The 23,034-nt window shown below is 41.4% G+C and overlaps 2 protein-coding genes across 5 annotated transcripts in view; one reads left to right on the plus strand and one right to left on the minus strand.

The window, feature by feature from the left end:
- LOC144001890 (uncharacterized) overlaps positions 1 to 23,034 on the plus strand; it is a 263,910-nt gene that overhangs the window by 18,117 nt on the left and 222,759 nt on the right. The window lies entirely within an intron of this gene.
- Positions 35 to 22,647, minus strand: zmiz2 (zinc finger, MIZ-type containing 2). Of its 4 annotated transcripts, none has more exons than XM_077496509.1 (19): positions 22,412 to 22,647; positions 19,993 to 20,078; positions 18,691 to 18,808; positions 18,166 to 18,386; positions 17,088 to 17,244; positions 16,704 to 16,958; positions 15,948 to 16,166; positions 11,558 to 11,641; positions 11,282 to 11,459; positions 11,029 to 11,170; positions 9,792 to 10,002; positions 9,603 to 9,708; positions 8,516 to 8,673; positions 8,320 to 8,387; positions 6,348 to 6,416; positions 6,006 to 6,271; positions 4,393 to 4,508; positions 2,792 to 2,974; positions 35 to 2,007 (listed from the first exon to the last, which is right to left on the minus strand). In XM_077496509.1, exons 2-19 carry the CDS (start codon positions 20,040 to 20,042, stop codon positions 1,900 to 1,902), a joined length of 2,709 nt encoding a protein of 902 aa, XP_077352635.1. In that variant the 5' UTR covers positions 20,043 to 20,078; positions 22,412 to 22,647; the 3' UTR covers positions 35 to 1,899. The 4 variants fall into 4 exon arrangements, with proteins under 4 accessions (XP_077352635.1, XP_077352634.1, XP_077352633.1 ...); XM_077496508.1 differs by lacking the exon at positions 22,412 to 22,647 and adding an exon at positions 22,026 to 22,398; XM_077496507.1 differs by lacking the exon at positions 22,412 to 22,647 and adding an exon at positions 21,687 to 21,986 and having other exon boundaries at positions 2,792 to 2,971.

The following is a 23,034-nucleotide window of genomic DNA, read 5'->3' on the forward strand; positions in this document are numbered from 1 at the left end:
ACTCCAGGAAACAACAACAACAACAAAAAAGTCGTTTGTTGAAATAATAAAGTGGTTTTAATCCTCATCTTGGGAGCTCCAGCAAATGAACAAAGCAACCGCAGGTACAATCAACGATAACAAATGATTACAAAATAAATAGAAAACAATGGCAATTAAAATGTGTGTGTGTTACAAAATATGTGCAAGAGTTTACATCTTAAAAACGTTGTTTTCTAGCAAATTTGCAGTTCAATAGTCACTTTTTGCAACCCGCCCCCCGAACAAAAGTTTTGTGTCATTTTCTGAATCTCAAAGTGTCTGTTGGTGGTGGGGGCGGGAAAACAAATGATTGGGCGGGCGAATAACGAAGAAGAAGAAGAAGAAGAAGAAGAAGACGACGAAACTACTCAGACGAACGTCAACAGGCGACATCGCAAAACCGGAATGATGGAATGTTGGGCGTTGTCACGAGTGGTTCAACATGTTCGCCTCAAATGTGGAAAGCTGGTTGAAGCGTTCTCACCGCCTTAATATCCAACCCGAAAGGTCCGGCTGCTAGTACACTAGTAGCTACTACTAGTTCACATCTGCACCTGACTAGTAGCAAGTGGTGAAATGTCAGTTTGGAATTTAGGAATACAAATTTAATGTTTATAGTTATGCTTGTCACCTGCAACTAGTGTGACGTTTTGCTTTACTAGTAACAAGTACACAAAGTTGCCCCAGTACGTGCGCCTGAAAATGGATATCAAGGAATAAATGCTCAGACAACTTTTGGTGCACTAGAAGGACAACGACATGTCACTAGTGAGTAGGGATGGAACGATATCCAAACATTACGATACGATAGCACGATATGAAGTTTACCATACCGTCATTATCACGATATTGTGGGGACGGTGGCGAGACAAAAAAAAAAAAAAAAGTCACAATATTTGTAAAAAAAAAAAAAAAAAACATTTTGCTTTTGTACATTACAGCAATGCATATAAACTTACATATTTATATATAATGATATTGAGGTACTTGATAATACAAGCACACATTGATTTCCTCAACATATTGACTCAGTTCACATTATTATAATAATAATTAATAATTTTATATATTTGTATTATTAATAATAAATACATTATAATATTCACACATAAATATACTTCATCTGACCATTAGCGTGGATATGAAACATTGAAGGGCCAAAACATGCCTTCTTAAAATTAAACTGCAGTAAAAAAAAAAAAAAAGCCACTAGAGGGTGCTAGAAGTGCACAAATGGAAATCAACCTGACTTCTTTTTTTTAAAATTAATAGATGTGCTGCTTTTAATATGGTGACATAATGGACGACGATATATTATGTCAGTTTTAATATCGCGATATTGCCGGTATCGTTGCATCCCTGCTAGTTGAGGCAAAATTGAGAATTTTTTTTTTGCTACTAGTAGGGTCCAGCAGGCTACTAGTGCAGTAGTATATCTTGGTTTTGTTGATTTATAAGCTTTGGTTGTTTTGAAAAGTGGTCCATAAACAAAATCCAAACAATCTTTCAGTAAATTGAATCAAAAATGAAAATAGTCCACCACTAGCTCGCTAGTAGCGAACGATCCGCCGACACCCCCCAGAAGCACATGGTCGTGTTTCCCGTTTCAGCACAGCAGCTTACTAGTTAAAAGTTGAAATGCAGATTAGCAGTCCAGAGTGGGGAGAAAATAAGCTACTAGTAACATAGTTGTTCTACTAGCGCGCTGAAACTGTGAGGACAAACGACAGCAATTCAGACGGAGCGAGCGCCGCCGGAAGGATGAGCGACGTTTTGAGAAGCAAGACGACGACAAAAACAAAAAATAAAAAATAGAGAGAGAGACGAATGAGAAAGACGAAGATGTGGAAAGGATCGGTCGCTCGCTCGCTCGCTCGCTCAGTTGTTCTCGAAGAGCGACAGAAGGTCGTCGCTGCTGTTGCTGGGCAGGTCGGGCGGACCCAAGTAGGACAACAGCTCGTCCGGGTTGGTCAGCTCGGGCAGAAGCTGCAACAAACGGAGAAAAAAAAAAAAAGATTTGGGCAAAAAAACAAACAAAAAACACATCAATCAATCAGTTTGTATGTATATACATATACATTATATATATACATATATATATATAAAACACTGCATTAAATAAATTAATAAGAGAGCAGTTTTTATTTATTAATTGATATTGAATTCTATTTATATATTTAATATATTTTTTTGTATTTATTTCCACATTTATTTTTATATTTCATTTTTCATCTCGTTTTTTAAATTTATGTATATATTTAATATAATTATTTTTGTATTTAATTCCACATTTATTTCTATATAAAATTTTGGGATCTTGTTTATTTTATTTATTTATATATTTATATTTGTATTTATTTCCACATTTATTTTTATATTTAATTTTTTAATCTCGTTTTTTTAATTTATTTACATATTTATTTTTGTATTTATTTCCACATTTATTTTTATATTTCATTTTTCATCTCGTTTTTTAAATTTATTTATATATTTAACGTATTTATTTTTGTATTTAATTCCACATTTATTTTTAGATTTAATTTTGGAATCTCGTTTTTTTTCTTTTCTTTATATATTTATTTTTGTATTTATTTCCACATTTATTTTTATATTTAATTTTTCAATCTTTTATTTATTTGTACTTTTATTCAAATATATAGTTTTTATTTATTTATTTATTTTTTTAATTACAATTTTTTTCATTTATATTATTTTTTTCCTCCATGTAGTGGACTTGAAAACGGTGAAACGCAATGAAAAAAGTTCTCACATCGAGCGAGTGATCGGCCGCCTCTCCGCCGGGCCCTCCCGGGGGGCCCCCCAGCCCGAAGGAGCCCTCGGCGTGCAGCCGCGCGTTGTGGGAAGCGGCGGCGGCGGCGGCGCTCCGCTCCTCGCCGAGGCTCTGGCTGGCGTGCTGCGGGAGCAAAGCATTGTGGGACGGCTGCGGCGCCTGCTGGCCGTGCGCAAACAAAAACAAAACAAAAAAAAGAGAGAGAGAGAAAAGAGGATGAAGGATTGCGGGCGGGCGAGCGGCGGCAGTTGGCCGGCAGCTGCGCGCGACAACCGGCGAGTGGCGATGAACGGTCGCTTCATGGCTCTCGGCGACACGAACCGGACAGCAGGGACGGACAGACAGACAGACAGATGGTCAATTTGACAGCAACACATTTTCAAGCTCATGTATTTTTGGTTTTTAAAGGCAAATAAAAATTGAGAGACGAAATCATTTCACCGCATTATTTTTCCAAAATGACCGCAACATTGATGCTAATTTTTTGCTAGCCAGTCTATGGCGCTTCATATTTCACGTTAGCATGAAGCTAACAGATGTTCATTTCTAAATGTAAATAGCTCGTAAAGTGGAAACGATCATCGTCAAAATTTGACAGAGCCGCCCGCAGGCCTGCAGCTAACGATTATCTCAGTCATTGAGTCAACTGATTAATTTATCGATTAATCGATGAATGGGATAAAGAAGAATGCTTAAAAAGGAATACTTGAATCATTGAGCCATTTTCAGCAGTAATAAAATAAAATAACATTTTGTCTATAATTAACGTGGTAATTTGATGATTTTTATTCATCATTTTAAAAAGTAATTTTTCTACTTGCTGTCGACTGATGATGACATCACCTGTGCTGACCAGTCATGGCTCACCTGTTTGCTGGGATTGGTCAGTAAACTGAGCCATGATCGGTCAGCACAGGTGATGATGTCATCATCAGTCGACAGCAAGTGGAAAAATGACTTTTTAAAGCTATTCATTGAAAAATAATAAAGTTAGCACATTAATTATCGACAAAATATGAACTTTTTTTACTGCTGAAAATGGCTTAATGAGTCAAGTATCCCTTTAATGAAATTGTTTGGTCTGAAAAAAAAGTTGATAATCGTTTTCCAAAATAAAAGCAATCGTTTTACAAGCAGTTTGCTTTCATGGAGTACTCCAGAAATCGGAAAATATTTACTTTTGAGGAGCTGAACTGTGGACAATTTCAAAATAAAACATCATTGATTATCACAAACAATTCACAATTAATTTGATCATCGATTGTCGATTCACCGTTGCACCTCGACTTAACAACCCTCCCACCAATCGGAATTTTGAATCCATCACGCCATCAGACGCAAATATTTCCAGTGCGCATTTGAGCTTGCAGGTGTTTTTGTTTGTTTTTCCACTAGCGACAAGCTAACTCCAGTTGAATACTAAAGAGGACATGATGGCACAAAGCATGCAAGAACATGCCGGAAAACGGGGCGGTTACGTAACACTTCCAAGCAGCAAAGCGGGAAGGCGCCCGCACGCTTGCCCGAGGCGTCAACATGGAGGACACAAAAAAAAAAAAAGAGCACGTCGGCCATCTTACCTGCTCGGGCGGGTAGGACAGAGGCGGTCCCGAGGGCGGGTACTCGGCCAGCGTGGGCGTGCCGGGAGTGTTGGGGAATTCGGGGAAAGCCGATTGGCTGGCGAAGCCTCGACTCCCTGACGGGGAAAAAACGCCAGCAATTTCAACAACAAGGACAAATAGAATATGACCAAGATGTTATTTTATTTAAAAAAAAAATGTAGTATGATGTGACTTTCAAAAGTCTTTTCCAGTAAATATACATTTTTCAAAAGAATATTGCTATTTTACCAATAGAGCAAAAATTAAACACATAATGTAAAGACATGATTATTTTTCAAGAAAAAAAAACAAAACGATTGCATAATTTATTTATTTGTTTTCTGCGATTGGCTGGCGACCAGTCCAGGGTGTACGCCGCCTAACTGCCCAAAGCCAGCTGAGATAGGCTCCAGCACCCCCCACGACCCTTGTGAGGAATAAGCAATCAAAAAAAATGGATGGATGTTTGTATATTTTATTGGGGGAGAAAAAGTTATTTATTATAATTATTTTATTTTATATTTATTTTGATTATTTTATTAGTTTGACTGAAAAAAAAGTTCATGAAAAATATTTATGGATATTTTATTTTCCCCAGGGGTTTCATTTTTTCGTGATTTTGAATTTATTCAAGTAAAAAATATGACCTGACTTTGTGACTTTCTAAAAATAATATATTAAGGATTTTATTCAATTAAAGTTGTTCAAAAAATAAAACCAACTTGTTGAGTTTTATTTTGAGGAAAATATTCAACCATTATTTCCAAAGAAAAAATATTTTTTTTTAAATAACTTTTTGTTAAAAAAGAAAAAAAAAAAAGTTTTCCTTTTTCCATTTTTGAGTTAAGGATTTTTTTCTTTTTTTAATTTCAGAGTAAACCAAATAAACAAAACTAAAATAAAAGCAACTTTTTGAGTTTTATTTTGGGGAAAATATTCAACAATTCGTTTTGTTTTCCAAGATTTAAAAACATTAAATACAAAGAAAAAATATCTTTAAAATGTATATTTTAAAAATAACTAAAAACAAAAGTAACACAAAAAATGTTTTCTTTTTTCCATTTTTGAGTTAAGGATTTTTCTTTTTGAATTGTTGAGTAAACAAATAAAACGAAAATAAAGCCAACTTTGAGTTTTATTTTGGGGAAAATATTCAACAATTATTTTTTCCTTTTCAAAGTATATTTTAAAAATACCTTTTTGTTTAAGAAAAAAAAAGAGGAACACAAAAAAGTTTTCCTTTTTCCATTTTTGAGTTAAGGATTTTTACTTTTTTTTTTTTTTTTAATTGTTGAGTTAAATATAAAGAAAACTAAAATAAAACCAACTTTTTGAGTTTTATTTTGGGCAAAATATTCAACAATTAATTTTTTTTTTCCAAAATAAAATATTTTTAAAAGGTATATTTTCTTTTTTAATTGTTGAGTAAAAAAAAAAATTATTAGACTAGGTTCAGTCGAAATTATGATTATTGATAATATTTAATAGTAATTTTATTGAGGGAAAAAACAAATCTTTTGGTTACTAGATGACTTCAAGAAAACGTAACGAAAGAATTTTCCGAGATGAAACAAAAGTCTGGGTTTCCTCACCGGGCCTGTTGTAGTCGGGGCTGGCGGCCCTGCCGGCCGGGGCCGCCGTCGGCGCCGCCCCCCCGCCGCCGGCGTACGGCGAGGAGGCGGGTCCCAGCGCGGCGATCATGTCCATGACGTTGGGCAGCAGCATGTGACTGGGGCTGACGGTGCGGCAGCGCTTGAGCGCCGGCCCGTCGGGCTCCTCCTTCACGTGCAGGTCGGGCTTGACCGGCACCGGCCGCCAGCCGCACAGCGGCTCGATGGTGATCTCCTCGTAATCCGAACTGGCGGGAGGGAGGCAAGGCGCACGGCGGGCGGGGTCAGCGCGCGCCTTGGGCCGCAAAAAGGACGCCCACTTACTTTTGGATGTAGACCAGGATCCCCAGCATGTACTGGTCCACTTCCAGACCCTCCAGCAGAGCCGTCTTACTGCAACGACAGCAAAAAACCATTTCCATGCCCGCTCAAAATCTCATTTGATTACGACGGCGTATTGCGGCCACGGATAAATACGAGATTTTCTTTTAGAGGGCGGGGCAACATTCAGAGAAAAATCTCGCAAATTTGCCATTTTTTCTCTCACAAATTTACGAGTTTTCTCACAAATCGGCCATTTTAGAAACTCACAAATTTGTCACTTATATAAACTCGCAAATTGAAAGATTTTTTTTCCTCGCAAATTTGCAAGCTTTTTATCGCAAATTAACGAGTTTTTTTTTCTCTTACAACTCTGCCACTTTAAAAACTCTAAAAAATGTTGCAAATTTCCCAGTTTTTTTTCTCGCAAATTTATGAGTTTTTTTCTCGCAAATGTGCCATTTTAGAAACTCGAAAATTTACGAGTTTTTTTTCTCACAAATTTAGGATTTTCTTTCTCGCAAATTTATGATTTTTTTCCTCGCAAATTTAGGATTTTTTTTCTCGCAAATGTGCCATTTTAGAAACTCGAAAATTTACGAATTTTTTTTCTCACAAATTTAGGATTTTCTTTCTCGCAAATTTATGATTTTTTTCCTCGCAAATTTAGGATTTTTTTTCTCGCAGATGTGCCATTTTATAAACTGGCAAATTTCTGATTTTTTTTCTCACAAATTTCTGATTTTTTTTTCCTCGCAAATCTGCCATTTTATAAACTCGCAAATTTACGAGTTTTTTTCCCTCCCAAATTTAGGAATTTTTTTTATCGCAAATCGGCCACTTTCTAAACTCGCAAATTTACTAGTTTTTTTTTTTCTCACAAATTTCCGATTTTTTTCCTCGCAAATTTACGAGTTCTTTTCGCAAATTTACGAGTTTTCTCACAAATTTGCCACATTCTAAACCTGCAAATTTAAGAGTTTTTTTTTCTTCTCACAAATCTGCCATTTTATAAACTCGCAAATTTACGAGTTTTTTTCCCTCCCAAATTTATGAATTTTTTTTATCGCAAATCGGCCACTTTATAAACTCGCAAATTTACTAGTTTTTTTTTTTTCTCACAAATTTCCGATTTTTTTCCTCGCAAATTTCCGAGTTCTTTTCGCAAATTTACGAGTTTTCTCACAAATTTGCCACATTCTAAACCTACAAATTTAAGAGTTTTTTTTTTTCTCACAAATCGGCCATTTTAGAAACTCACAAATTTGTCACTTATATAAACTCGCAAATTGAAAGATTTTTTTTCCTCGCAAATTTGCAAGCTTTTTATCGCAAATTAACGAGTTTTTTTTTCTCACAACTCTGCCACTTCAAAAACTCTAAAAAATGTTGCAAATTTCCCAGTTTTTTCTCTCACAAATTTATGATTTTCTTTCTCGCAAATTTATGATTTTTTTCCTTGCAAATTTAGGATTTTTTTTCTCGCAGATGTGCCATTTTATAAACTGGCAAATTTCATTTTTTTTCCGTCCCAAATTTATGATTTTTTTTTATCGCAAATCGGCCACTTTATAAACTCGCAAATTTACTAGTTGTTTTTTTTCTCACAAATTTCCGATTTTTTTCCTCGCAAATTTACGAGTTCTTTTCGCAAATTTACGAGTTTTCTCACAAATTTGCCACATTCTAAACCTGCAAATTTAAGAGTTTTTTTTTCTTCTCGCAAATCTGCCATTTTATAAACTCGCAAATTTACGAGTTTTTTTCCCTCCCAAATTTATGCCATTTTTTATTCGCAAATCTGCCACTTTATAAACTCGCAAATTTACTAGTTGTTTTTTTTCTCACAAATTTCCGATTTTTTTCCTCGCAAATTTCCGAGTTCTTTTCGCAAATTTCCGAGTTTTCTCACAAATTTGCCACATTCTAAACCTGCAAATTTGCCACTTTATAAACTCGCAAGGCAGGCACCTACTTGCAGACGGGACATCTCCACGTTCCTCTTTCACAGTTGAGCTGCAGGTACGACTCCAGGTCAAAACACTACGAGAGTAGTGGAGAAAAACAAAACAAAACAAAACAGACCCAATAAAAACTGGCGCTTTGTAAAATTGCACTGAATCAAACCAGAGTGACGAGCGACTTGTCGGCGATTTGATGGCGGGCCCGACCTGTATGTGGCGGCAGTCGTGCCCCCGCGCCGGCAGCTGGATGCGTCGGAAGGTGATGGGACACTTGAGCGACACTTTGATGGCCGTCTGCTCCACGCCGTCCTCTCCGTTTAGCCCGGGGGTCCCCGGGATGGTGCCGCTGCTGAAGTTGCGCTTGACTGAAAAAGGCGACACGGCCACGTCATCGCTTTTGTCCGTCAATTTAATCTCGCGCGCGGCCGCAGCTAATTTATGACATCTGCCCGCCTGTAGGTGGCACTCATTTGCGTTACTTGTAAGGACAAAGTTCAAATCAAAAAAGGAAACAATTATCTATCATTTACCTCATTTACTCCCAATAAATACGTTTTTTTTTTTTTAATGCTCTAAGTGTCCCAAAGACGTATTTATACGTTTTTCTGTTGTTTTTTTATGCTAGAGCATACAGAAGGCTGATGCAGCCTCTCAACTGCAGAAATGGTAGTTATTACACAAATGGCCAGCAGGTGGCAGCAGAGCAAAGGAGATCAACCAGGGGCATCTAGAAAAAAAAAGCTAAATTACTGATGAAACTTAGCTCTCTTCTAATGCTAATTGCTGCAAAAGGGAAACAGATAGAAACATAGTTTTTTTTCCTGATGAAAGAAGAGACTTTAATCTCTCTTTTGATAGGTTCCATGCTTTTATAGCAATAGAACACAATATTCCGTGGGCCTTGCAAAATCAGTCAAAATCCGGGAGGGAGCGAACGGGATTGCGAAATGTGAAAATGGCGGCGAGTGAATGAGTTAAAAGCAGTCATGCAAAATATGAAAGGCATTTTCTCCTTTGTCCTGTAGGTGGCAATTATGGAAAATGATGAACTTGTAGAACACAGCGAACATGTCAACCACATAATACAAAACGACTGGCAGCCATTTTCCCTGTTTGACTTGCTTTTGCAAGAATATTGTGTTGCATTGCTATAAAAACATGAAAGCTACCAAAAGAAAGAGGAAAGTCTCTTCTTTCTGTTTCTGTTTTGCAACAATTAGCTTTAAGTTGGACCATCGTGAACGCCGCATTGTGATTTTCACGCCAACAAGAGAAACGCGAAGGTGCGCCTCACTCTTGGTGATGCAATGCTCGGCGGGCAGCAGCCTCTTCTTCATGAGTCCTTGCAGCACCGACCTGACGGAGGGCCGATGGACCAGCTGCAGCACGAACAAATGGGACTTGGGAAAAAAGAAAACAAAAAAACGTTAGGGTGGCCATGTTTTGCGGTGGCGCTCCTTTTCCGCCGGGCGTCGCAACGTACGCAGCAGCAGGCGGTGACGGTGATCTGGACGGTGTTGCGTCCGGGCTGGCACACTTGCTTGAGGTACAAGGCCTTGTGGGAGGTCTTGTTGTCGCCGCGCTCGATGGACAAGGGCGTGGCGTTGACGCTCACCTGCACCGAGGCCGGCCAGTTGGTGTTCATCTGGCGGTCCTCGTGGTGGTAGCACTTGAACTGTAGCTCCAGGTCTGGCCTGTAGGGGGGGCACAAGAAATCACGTATGAAGGGGTGCGGCAAAAACAAAACAACCAATCTCATCGGAATCCATCCATTTTCTTGAGCACTTATTCCTCACAAGGGTGCTGGAGCCTATCTCAGCTGGCTCTGGGTACACCCTGGACTGGTTGCCAGCCAATCGCGGCTCATCAGAATCGTGATTCTCATTTAGTATGATTCAGAATGAATTTTCAATGTCCCTAAATTGATTTAAGTTATTTATATTCTGTATTGTAGGAGTGTGACGATACTATTATTATTATTGTTATTATATATTATTTATATATTATTTATTTGTATTTGTTATTATTATTATTATAATATTGTATTTCTATTTTTATATATTTATTTTTAAATAGTCTATGTTATATCATGTATTTATGTAATATTTATATTTTTATTAAATTAATTACTGTTTTTTTATTATTTATGTATTTTTATTTATTCATATGTATTTATTTTACTTTTATTATTTATTTATATTTATATTTATAATATTATGAATTATTGTTTATTATTATTTATTTTTTTATTATTTATTCAAACGTATTCATTTATGTTTTTATTTGGTCATCTGTATTTATTTTATTTAGTATTTATTTATATTTATATTATGAATGATTGCTCTTTTATTATTATTTATTTGTTATTATTATTTATTTATATGTATTATTTTATTTATTATTATTATTATTTTCTGATGAGTTTTATCGTAGATGAGAGGTTCCCATCCCGACTGTCCTGTCCTGGAGCTCTGTTTGTTCATGTTGTACCCGATTTGGCCACTTAGGGGCAGTGTGGTTCCGCGTGTTCTGCTATATTGTTAAGTTGCAGCCACATCAGAGAGTAGAAAGCGAATCAGACTGAAGTACATCATGACAATTCTTTGCACATCTCTACATTGAAGCAGAAATGATTGTCAATCGAATAATTTTGAATAAAAAAAAAAGATTGTGAATTGAATCGCAGATAAAAAAATAAAAAAAGAGAAAAATGTCCTCACCTCATCATGAGCGTTTTGTAGACGGTGTCTCTGAGCTGGAAGGCGTGGTTACTGACGGCCAAGTTGTGCTCCAGCCTGAACGGCTCCAACACCACGCCGTCGCGCACCGGGAAGGTCAGGCGGAGGTCGTCGCTCGGGTTACCTTGGGGACGCAAACAAACGGTTTCACTTTTGCGCCTCGTTTGCTTCGTATTTCGACGAGCGAGGTCACGTTTCACGCCTTTGCGACATGCCGGGTGCGTAACGAGCTCACCTGTGGCGGCCTGCGGGCCGCCCATGTTGCTTTTCACATCGGGGGGCATGTAGGGGGGTTTGCTGTCCTGGCCCGGGGAGAGGTAGGGCGGCATGGAGGTGCCGGGCGTCATGGGAGGGGTGGGATTGCCGCCCATGGGGGAGCTGGGGTACACGGGCATCCCCCCGCCCCGGCCCGGCTGACGGCCGCACACGCAACAATTGGGCAGCTCAACATTTCTTGCAATTCAAAAGAAAAATTGATTTGTTTTTTTTGTTTTCCTTTCTGGCGACTTACCCCGCTAGCTGCCGCCTGGGTGAAGGCGTTGTACCCTCCCGGGCCTGCAGGGGGCATACTTGTCTGCCCATTGAACACTTCCGACTAAAGTTCGGACAAACAAAAAAAAGAACATTTTATTTTGGGGCCCTCAGTTTACGCCATTTTGTGCCGTGTACCTTGTAGCAGTAGTAAACGTTAGCTTAATGTTACTTCGAACATTATCGCTAATAAAGATCAATGTTAGCTCCCACTATTAGCTTAAACGGTAGCTTAATGTTACTTTGAACATTATCACTAATAAGTTCCAATGTTAGCTCGCACTATTAGCTTAAATGTTAGCTTAATGTTACTTCGAACATTATCGCTAATAAAGACCAACGTTAGCTCCCACTATTAGCTTAAACGGTAGCTTAATGTTACTTTGAACATTATCACTAATAAGTTCCAATGTTAGCTCGCACTATTAGCTTAAATGTTAGCTTAATGTTACTTCGAACATTATCGCTAATAAAGACCAACGTTAGCTCCCACTATTAGCTTAAACGGTAGCTTAATGTTACTTCGAACATTATCGCTAAGAAAGACCAATGTTAGCTCCCACGATTAGCTAAAACGTTAGCTTGGTGTTACTTCTAACATTAGTGCTAATCTAGATCTATGTTAGCTCTCGCTGTTATCTTAAATGTTAGCTTAACCCTTGTGCCTTGGAATCAGTGACACCCTCTAAGAGTACATTTTAGCCAAATAAGTAATTCTACTTTGAGGTGTGATAACTAAGTCAATTTTTAACATTTTTTTTTATTTCAACCACTCAAAATGTTCATTGGCATCAGAACTATCCATACATATGAAGTTTTTTTTTTTTTTTTATGTATTCCCCCCTCTTAGGACAATACAAGCCCAAAGAATGGACTATGAAGAAAACGAACTGTGCTGTATACATGTATAAAAAATAAATAAAAAAATAATACTTCATATGACATAATTAGAGCTTCGAATAAGGCAATAAGTTATAACAACAATTTTTTCAATGCATGCCAAATTTTTTGACAATGGCAATTTAACTCAGAACACCCTCTAAGAGTACATTTTAGCCAAATAAGTAATTCTACTTTGAGGTGTGATAACTAAGTCAATTTTTAACATTTTTTTTTATTTCAACCACTCAAAATGTTCATTGGCATCAGAACTATCCATACATATGAAGTTTTTTTTTTTTTTTTATGTATTCCCCCCTCTTAGGACAATACAAGCCCAAAGAATGGACTATGAAGAAAACGAACTGTGCTGTATACATGTATAAAAAATAAATAAAAAATTAATACTTCATATGACATAATTAGAGCTTCGAATAAGGCAATAAGTTATAACAACAATTTTTTCAATGCATGCCAAATTTTTTGACAATGGCAATTTAACTCAGAACACCCTCTAAGAGTACATTTTAGCCAAATAAGTAATTCTACTTTGAGGTGTGATAACTAAGTCAATTTTTAACATTTTTTTTTATTTCAACCACTCAAAATGTTCATTGGCATCAGAACTATCCATACATATGAAGTTTTTTTTTTTTTTTATGTATTCCCCCCTCTTAGGACAATACAAGCCCAAAGAATGGACTATGAAGAAAACGAACTGTGCTGTATACATGTATAAAAAATAAATAAAAAATTAATACTTCATATGACATAATTAGAGCTTCGAATAAGGCAATAAGTTATAACAACAATTTTTTCAATGCATGCCAAATTTTTTGACAATGGCAATTTAACTCAGAACACCCTCGAAGAGTACATTTTAGCCAAATAAGTAATTCTACTTTGAGGTGTGATAACTAAGTCAATTTTTAACATTTTTTTTTATTTCAACCACTCAAAATGTTCATTGGCATCAGAACTATCCATACATATGAAGTTTTTTTTTTTTTTTTTATGTATTCCCCCCTCTTAGGACAATACAAGCCCAAAGAATGGACTATGAAGAAAACGAACTGTGCTGTATACATGTATAAAAAATAAATAAAAAATTAATACTTCATATGACATAATTAGAGCTTCGAATAAGGCAATAAGTTATAACAACAATTTTTTCAATGCATGCCAAATTTTTTGACAATGGCAATTTAACTCAGAACACCCTCGAAGAGTACATTTTAGCCAAATAAGTAATTCTACTTTGAGGTGTGATAACTAAGTCATTTTTTAACATTTTTTTTTCTTTCAACCACCCAAAATGTTCATTGGCATCAAAACTATGCATAAATATAGTATATTTATTTATTATTATTATTTCCCCCCACCATAGGACAACAGAAGCCAAATAATAGATTATGAAGAAAATTAACTGTGTTGTATATATGTATAATAAAGAAATAAATTTGAATCTTTCATATGACATAGTTAGAGCATCAGGCAACACGGTAGCTTTGATAGAAAACTTTGGGGAAAAAAGTACTTTTTGTGGGGCTCCGGAGCGGCACCGGGACCCTCCGTGACTTTAGCCGCAAATTGTGTTTGATTTTCGGGTACAGGAAGGCCCGATTTACACCCCCATATCCGGCGTCGCACTTCAACGAGCCACGTATCTCTTGTGCTCACGGTTCCAGATATGTGTCAGATATGTGTCATTTTCCCCGTAGGACGTACGGTTCCGGACAAATAACGGAAAGAAAAAGCTCCATTACACCGATCCGTCCGTTTACTTTACCCGGAAATCGTGCGTGTTTTTCGGATAAATTTACACCGCCTGTATCCAATTGTATCCGGCGAACGGAAGTCAACACAGCGACGAGCTACATACCGTTGGGAAGCTACACGGCCCCCGCGGCATTCCAGGACGTGCTCATATGTTCGTTTATGTTTATTTTGTAGAAGTACTTACTTGCCAACTTGCATTTGCAGCTTTTTGTGTCTCCGATCGCCGTTCTTTTCCTTAGATCCAGGAAGCTCATGTCTCGTGCACGTTAGCCTCTTAGCACGTTAGCACGTTGTTGTGAATACAAACTAGCCGAATAAAAATCGAAGCTTAGCACTTTCACACGTAGAAATGCAACGGCCAGATAAGATAACCGACGAGGAATTCATCTCGACAACCGTTACATGTTACACTTCATAAGTTGCAAAAAAAAAACGTTTTTTTTGTTTTGTCTTATCCCTTCTGCTTATTGTTTTCACCGATCCATGCTCCTTGCCATGTTTTGAAGAATGCACGAAGGGAAATACGTCACCTCCACGTTGCACGCACGTTTGGCCACAATGGCACGCCTGCCCCCTGCAGCCTTGGCAGAGCAAATGTCAATGCTCGGCTGTTCAAAATGGATGAGCGAACTGTGCATGCGTGTGGAATATGCACGCTATTAATTCTGAAGTTCTGAAGTGAAGAAAGAGAAAAAAAAAATTAAATAACAGCCTTCACACACTGAGGAAAACCGCTGTATTGCAACGACGCCCACCTCTAACAGTGGCTCATTTTGGGGACATAACAACGGCAAAGAGCATTGCCATTCGACCCCTCCCACTAGGGAACGTGCTTCCCACGTCCATGCAGACAAACAAACAGCATATCCCAACACGAAACATAAGTCAATAGCTCGCAATACCTTTTTCTGCACAAAAATATAAGTGGCGCGCGTGTACGCGCATCCACGAACACGCACGCGCGCCCACTAACGTGCACGCGCATCCACTAACATCCTGTCGAATGCACAATCAGTAAAAAGCACGAAGAAATAAGTCTGTGTGGAATATGGCGTGCTGGAATCAGTGCGGCGTTTGCAAGGAAAATCATTAATTGGCCTCTACCGCCACCTGGTGGATTTGGGGTGCGAAATCTTTCTCATGGCCATGGCACCGTCGAGGAATGTCCATAGAAGGATTTCATGCAGAAATCACGGAAATTGCAATAAAATACATGCAGTGTCCAATCGGTCCAAAAATGTCACTTATAATGTACATTAATGTTACGCGGTTGGCTAACGCCAATTCCAGGGATATTATAATAGATATCTCCCTCATGCAATGGCTGAGAAATGTTGGCACACTCGCATTTTGACGGTCCCCCAGTTTTCCAAAGCCGTGGCTCATTTTTTTTTGTTTTTTTGTTTTTTTTTGTTTTCCCCCTGCACAATCAACTCCTAATTTACATATTTGGCTAAGCAAATGGCACAAGGGTTTTAAATTAATGTTACTTCTAACAGAGCTAATAAAGACCTATGTTAGCGCCCACTATTAGCTTAAATATTAGCTCAATGTTACTTCTAACACTATCGCTAATAAAGACCCATGTTAGCCCCACTGTTAGCTTCAACATTAGCATTAGCCTCCACAGTTACCTCGCTATGATACAATACAGTAGCTTTCAATGTGCGTTATTTTGGGACCCTCCGTTTACGCCATTTTGCGCCGTGTACCTTGTAGTACTGGGTCGGGTTGGGTTGTCCGGCGCCGGGTGGGAACGGCGGCGGGTTGCCGTGCGACCCCGAGGTGTACTGGCCCATGGGGGGCATGCGGCCGGCCGGGTACGAGGGCGAGGGTGCGCATCGTTGCTGCGGTGGTCCCGACGGGTACTGCAGGGGCTGCTGCTGAGGATACGCCGACATGGACGACATCCCGCCGCCGCCGCCGCCAAACTGACCGTCACAAGTCAAAACAAACAAAATGGACGTTAAAATGGACGTTAGGGTTTTAAATTACGGTTTGAAGTCGAGGTCAGGCTTTCAAAATAGGGTTTGAAGACATGATGAGGGTTTTAAAAGAAAGCTTGTGTTTCAAATTCGGGGTTCAAGTTTAGATTAGGGTTTCATGTAAGGGTTCATTCGTTGAAACAAGGGTCGGGGTTTGAAATTAGGGTTTCAAGCCTAGATTAAAGTTTAGAGTTTGAAATGAGGGATTAAACAACGGTTAGGGTTTCAAAACAGAGCAACAGGTTCAAGTGAGGTTAAATCAAAGTTGGAGTTTCGAATTCAGGCATCAAATCTGGTTTTCAACAAGGTTAAGGCTTTCAAACTTGGGTTAGAGCTTGAAACAAAAGTTAGGCTTTATATTTACACGTGTGGTTTTGAACAAGATTTAGACTTTCAAATTCGGGGATTAAACCTGGATTAAAGGTTTGGGTATGGTTCGGGTAAGGTTAGGGTTTTGAACAAGGTCGAGGTCGGGTTGTTCACCTCCGAGTGGAAGGTGCGTTTCAGTCCCTGCGTTCCACCAGGATATCCCCCGCTTCCTCCCACGCCGCCGCCGCCGGCGTGCATCTTCTGCGCGGGGCCGGGATGGGGCGGGTACAAGCCCCCGCCAGAAGGTGGCACCGGTCCGGGCCTGCTTGACACCATACCGCCCTGGTTCATGGTCGGGGGTCCGCGAGGGCCCCCGTGAGGGCCCCCATGAGACATGAACTGGGGGCTGTAAGAGGAGGCTCCGCCCATCTGCCAGGGAAACAGGAAATGAGTTCGGAACGGTAGCGTGAGGCCACGCTGCCCTCTGGTGGCTAGTACTTGAACGATGCTTTAATCCTGGGTTAGGGTTTGAAATTGGAGCTTGATGCGTTTGCGTACTTGAGCGTAGCTGATTTCCTGGTTCTGCTTCTCCTGGATGGCCGCCACGGTGGCGGTGGCCGTGGCCGTCGCTGTGGCGGCGGCCACGGCGGCGGCGGCGGCGGTGGTGAAGTCCGAGGGCGGGCGCACACCCATGCCACCGCTGTTACCGGGGTAACTGCACACAGGGGAGGAGTCACATTTACAGACACTACCCAATTTAGGAGGACTTAGCGACATTAGCTTCCCACGATCGCTTCAGTGTTACCCTAACATTAGCGTCCAACGTTTTTCCTGTAACGATACATTCTAACGTTTACTTCGCCTGAATTCCCAAACTTGTCTTATAACATAAGATTTCAATATTAGCATCTGATGTTAGCTACACTAGATGCTTCCAACATTATTTCTAAAGTTAGCTTGAAGCTTTACCTTCCATTGACAGTTTGTAGTCAGCTTCCAAAGTTACTTCGAACATTAGAGCTAATAAAAATCAATGTTAGCTCCCGCTTTTAGCTTAAACGTTAGCTTAGTGTTACTTCTAACATTAGCGCTAATAAAGGCCAATGTTAGCTTAATGTTACGTCTAACATTAGATCTAATAAAGATCAATGTTAGCTCCCACTATGAGCTTAAATTTGAGCTTAATGTTACTTTGAACATTATCGCTAATAAAGACCAATGTTAGCTCCCACTATTAGCTTAAACGTTAGCTTAGTGCTACTTTAGTGCTAATAAAGACCAATGTTAGCTCCCACTGTTAGCTTAATGTTACTTCTAACATTAGCGCTAATAAAGATCTATGTTAGCTCCTGCTTTTAGCTTAAACGCTAGCTTAATGTTACTTCTAACATTAGTGCTAATAAAGACCAATGTTAGCTTAATGTTGTCTAACATTAGATCGAATAAAGATCAATGTTAGTTCCCACTATTAGCTTAAACATTATCTTAATGTTACTTCTAACATTAGCGCTAATAAAGGCCAATGTTAGCCCCACTTTTAGCTTCAACATTAGCCTCCAAAATGACCTCACTATGCTACAGTAGCTTTCAATGTGGCGTTTTAAATGCTTCTAACATTGTCGCCGGGGATGGGTACCTGCCGCCGTATGCCGCCGCGGGGTTGTACGCCGCGTTGGGGCGCCCGTACATGAGCGGCTGGCCGTAGCCTTTGGACATGGCGTCGCCGTACGCCTGCTGGCTCATGAACTGGGGTCCCATGGCGCCGGCCATGCCGGGCCCGCCGCCTCCGCCCCCGCCGCCGGGCATCATGTGACCTCCCGCGCTGTCGCCGGGACCCATGGGTGGAGCTCCGATCACCTGCGCGCGGAAGACACCGTTATGCCGCCCCATTAGGTACGCTAACGACGCACAAAAACGTTGGTTGCTCGAGGACCTCTTTTGATTTAGGAAACATGCAGCTCATTCATAAACAAAGTTAGCTTCAACATTAGCGCTACATTTAGCATCTAATGTTAGCCTTGAGGGAAAACAATGTACGATTAGCTTCTGTTGTTAGCTTCCTGTTGATGTTTGTGTGCATTTTGTTAGCATGTATTGAAAATCTGCTAGCAGCAACTGTCAATCCCCGTTTTTCTTTTCCCAAGTAGTAGTCACAAGTCACCTGGCTGTGCGTGGGATTGGTCACGCCCCACACTGTGGTTACAACAGAGAGAGATCCCGCGTGCTGATTGGCTGCTGGTTGCCAGGAGACTGGCTCATGGAGGAAGGCGCCGTCACCGCTGCGGAGTGAGAGAGGGAAAAAGAAAAAGAAAAAAAAGGCCATGAAGGCGGCGGCGGCGGCAGCGGAGGGCGCTAGCGCTCGCTCACGCTACCACCACCTCACAGTCTCCACGCTAGCGGCGCTAACGTGCAATTAAGAATGAACTACGATTGAAAAATGTCAACTGAATTCAAAGCGGAACCTGTTTTGTACGGAAACAGACGGGTTTAAACATCACCAGGAAACGTGTGCCGCAACAATCAACAATATTTTAGTTCCATGTTTATGACACTCAACTCATTTGCTCCCAAAGACGTATTTATACGTTTTTTTAATGTTTTTTTTTTTATTTTATTTTATTTTTATGCTAGAGCATACAGAAGGCTTTGATGCAGCTTCTGAACTGAAGAAAACGCTTGAAGCAATGGTAGTTATTACAAAAATAGCCAGCAGGTGGCAGCAGAGTTTAAGAGATCAAACAGAGCCATGTTGCAAAAAAATCACAAAAATTTGTGATGAAACTTAGCTATATTCTAATGCTCATTGCTCCAAAACGGAAACAGATAGAAACATACTTTTTTTTTTCCTGATGAAAGAAGAGATGCTAATTTTTCTTTTGGTAGATTTCATGTTTTATAGCAATAGAACACAATACTCTGTCGGTCTTGCAAAAGCAGTCAAAATCCAGTAAATGGGTGGGAGTGAATGAGTTAACAAGCATCTGTTTAGCTCTCTTAAAGCTAAACGCTAAACGCCAGTCATCCCGTATTTTGAAAATTGCTGCAGTCTGCTCGCGAGGTGGGAGGAACAAGATGGCCGCCCAGATCGCTGGCGTGCGTGGGCTATCGGCTAGCCAGGAATATGTACAGGTCAGCGAGGTTAACGCTTCCTTCATTCCTCCTTATGGATGACTATGACACCACCTTCTTGACAAAACGTCGCCCCCTGGTGGCTTGGAGGACCTAACCCGAACCCACGCTCGGTCAAAATACTTCATAATGAGCTCCCTGTTTTCATTGCGGGATGATTTGTTTGCTAGCACGAGACTGGAGAAGACTTCTCAACAGTTTCTTTAAAAAAATAAATAAAATAAAATAAAATAAAAATTGATGGATGTATGAGGAACATGGCATGCCAAAACGAAGGCGCACAACGTGTTCTTGGCCTAATTGGACCATTGTGGGTCATCCGGCGCGCGCGTACCTTTGAGGAGTGGGATGCGGAGCTCGTTTCATGGAGTTGAGGGGTTTCATTGGAGGAGCATGAGGATGGCGACTGGGGAGGCCCCCCTGAAACAGATCGACACAAAAGAGGCAAGAAGCTCAGTCAGCCACTTTGGGCGTCGTCATGGTGACCACCAACGGCGGCGGCGGTGATTGTACGCGGACGCGACGAGAGCTCGCCTCCTCGCACGGCCGACCGGGACGGCCTGCTTGGGGGGGGGGGGCGGGGCTTGGAGCTAAATTTAGCTTGTTGATTTCAAAAGGAATTGAAGAGAAGAGAGATGAAAATCCCGACTTTGAGGGCTTTTAGAGTGTACAGCAAGGGGGACCAAAACCAGTCCTTCAATGGCCACGATCCTGATCCTTTTAATCAGGTGTGTTGGAGGAGGGAAAGCATCCATAACAGTGGAGTCCAAATCCAGTCCTCGAGTGTCGCTATCTTGCCTGTTTGAGAGGTTTCCCCTCCTTCAGCACACCTGATTCAAATAATCAGGGTCATTATCGCGCAATCCTGATCATTTACATCAGGTGTGTTGGAGGAGGGAAACATCTAACTATGGTGTCCAAATCCGGTCCTTGAAGGCCACTATCCTGCACGTTTTGTTTTGTTTTTGTTTCTTAATGTTTCCCTCCTCCAACACACCTGATTCAAATGATCAGGATAATTATAACACGATACTGATCATTTACATCAGGTGTGTTGGAGGAGGGAAACATCTATAACAGTGGTGTGACTGTCCAAATCCGGTCCTGCTTGTTTGAGATGTTTCCTGATCATTTGAATTAGGTGTGTTGGAGGAGGAGAACCATTTAAAACTCCTGTTTTGGGTTCTTCCCCTCTTCAACACACCTGATTCAAATGTTCAGGGTCATTTATCGTGCGATCCTGATCATGTAGCATCAGGTGTGCTGGAGGAGTTTCTAAATCCGGTTTTAGATGTTTCCCCTCCTCCAACACACCTGATTCAAATGATCAGCTTCGCAAGCTCCGTAGAAGCCTGATGATCTTGATCATTTGAATCAGGTGAGTTGGAGGATGGAAACATCTAAAATAGGTGTGTCCGAATCCGGTCCTCAAGGGCCACTGTCCTGCATGTTTTTATTTATTTGTTTTAATGTTTCCCTCCTTCAACACACCTGATAGGGGTCATTATCATGCGATACTGATCATTTGAATCAGGTGTGTTGGCGGGGGGGGAACACCTCAAGCAGAAATCCAAATCCAAATCCGGTCCCTACATGTCGGAGATGTTTCCCACCTCCAACACACCTGATTCAAATGATTAGCTCCTCAGCAAGCTCCGCAGACACCTGATAATGATGTTGATCATTTCAAGCAGGTGCCTTAGAAGAGGGAAACCAGGTTTTTTTGTGTGTTTTTTGTCAGGTGGGCGTGCACAAGCCCATTTTGGTCGCCAACAATTTCGCACGCGCACGCGCACAACATCACGCGTGGAAAGCGCTACAGGTGCCGCATGCCCACGCACACAACAACAACAAAGAATCGCCCCCCCAAAAAAAACAACACAAAGAATTCCCGCGAACACACAAAAACCACGCGAACCGGCTGCACGCGCAAACACGCTTGACTGTGCACGCGCACGACCCGGCCAGACAAGACGCCGTCAGACAATGAGCATGTGTGTGCACGCGCACGCTTAGGTGCCGATTTACCTGTGGCTGCGCGTGCCGTGCGCGCGATGGTCGCGATGGCCGTCTACGTGCGCGGCGTGCACACGCACGCCTCCTGGCTTTTTTTCCCGCCACGGACGCTTTTTTTCTTCTTTTTTTTTTTACCGTGCTTTCCGGCGGCGCCGCGGAACAAAGCGGGGTGCACGCGGCGCGACGCCACGCACGCACGAGACGCGTTCGGTACCGCCTACCTGCCTGTGTGCGTGCGTGCGTGCTCGCGAACCCCGGTAACGGCGCGTGCGACCGTGCGCGTGTTCGCGTTACGAGCCGTGCGCGTGCATGCGGCGTGAGCTGGCGTCGTGACATTCCCACGGAGCTTACCTGTCTGTACGCGCGCGTCCACGTCCCGACGCCAGACGTGTCGGCGAGCTCGCTAGCCTAGCCTAGCCTAGCCTAGCTTAGCATAGCATCCGAGCTAGCTCGTGCGGTGTCGCAGTCGACTTAACGCTGGACTAGCTGTCAAGTTTGTCCGTAAAGTCTCTCCGCTTGGTCGCTCATTGTCGTCCACGAGGAGGAGCCAGGCGGCGTAGTCCGAGCGGTTAAAAAAACTTAAACACTTCCGGTCTGGCGTCACGTTTTAATTACGCTAACTCGGCGAGCCAATTAGCGTTAGCTTGTCGAGGACACGGAGCTCACTTCGTAAAAAACAGACGAGACCGTTGCACAATGACAAGCTGTAATGAATTCGTGACGTCACCGACACTCACCAGCCCCTCCTCCTGGCGAGCGTGACGTCACCGGGTAACGTTCAGCTGCTCGCCGTGCGTCTTTACCTCCGCCATATTGGGAAGGTACTACTTGGGGATCTCTCTCACTCTCGATAGATAGATAGATACTCCTTATTAGTTGCGTCTGTTTTGTTGCCAAGGTGTGTCTATGTGGTTACGTGTATTGTGTAAATGTTTATGTCATGTTGTTGAGGTGTGTGTCTGTGTACAATGTCGCAACCCATTGGTGTTTTTCCAGAGCCGGGTTGCCGTGGAAACAGGTGCAGAGATTTCCCATTTCTTCATTTTCCCTCTCCACACTATCATATCAACCCCCCCCGCCCTCCCCCCTTACGACCTGCCGCATAGTGGCGACCTACTGCAGTCATTACACAATGTCACTTACAACACAGCAGCAATGAAGGAAAAAAAAAAGGGGGGGGGGGGCGACTCAGTGGGCTGAACCTCCACCAGGGAAGAGGAGGAGGAGGAGGAATGTGGAACATTTTTGGGGGGAGGATTTTCTCGATATTGGTCACATCGAAGCACACGCGCGACATCTGCGCACACCCCTGAAAGCAGCCGGTTGCCATGGTGACCGGCGCACACGCCCGCTTCCGTGT

This window comes from Festucalex cinctus, chromosome 15, assembly GCF_051991245.1.
Source record: "Festucalex cinctus isolate MCC-2025b chromosome 15, RoL_Fcin_1.0, whole genome shotgun sequence".
Taxonomy (NCBI): Eukaryota; Metazoa; Chordata; class Actinopteri; order Syngnathiformes; family Syngnathidae; genus Festucalex; species Festucalex cinctus.

Coding starts and splice junctions, on each gene's coding strand:
- zmiz2 (XM_077496509.1), bottom strand. CDS start 20,042: ATGAAACCCCTCAACTCCATGAAACGAGCTCCGCATCCCACTCCTCAA. Junction 18,809..19,992: donor CCGCATCCCACTCCTCAAAG/GTACGCGCGCGC, acceptor CTCACTCCGCAG/CGGTGACGGCGCCTTCCTCC. Junction 16,959..17,087: donor AGGAAATCAGCTACGCTCAA/GTACGCAAACGC, acceptor TTTCCCTGGCAG/ATGGGCGGAGCCTCCTCTTA.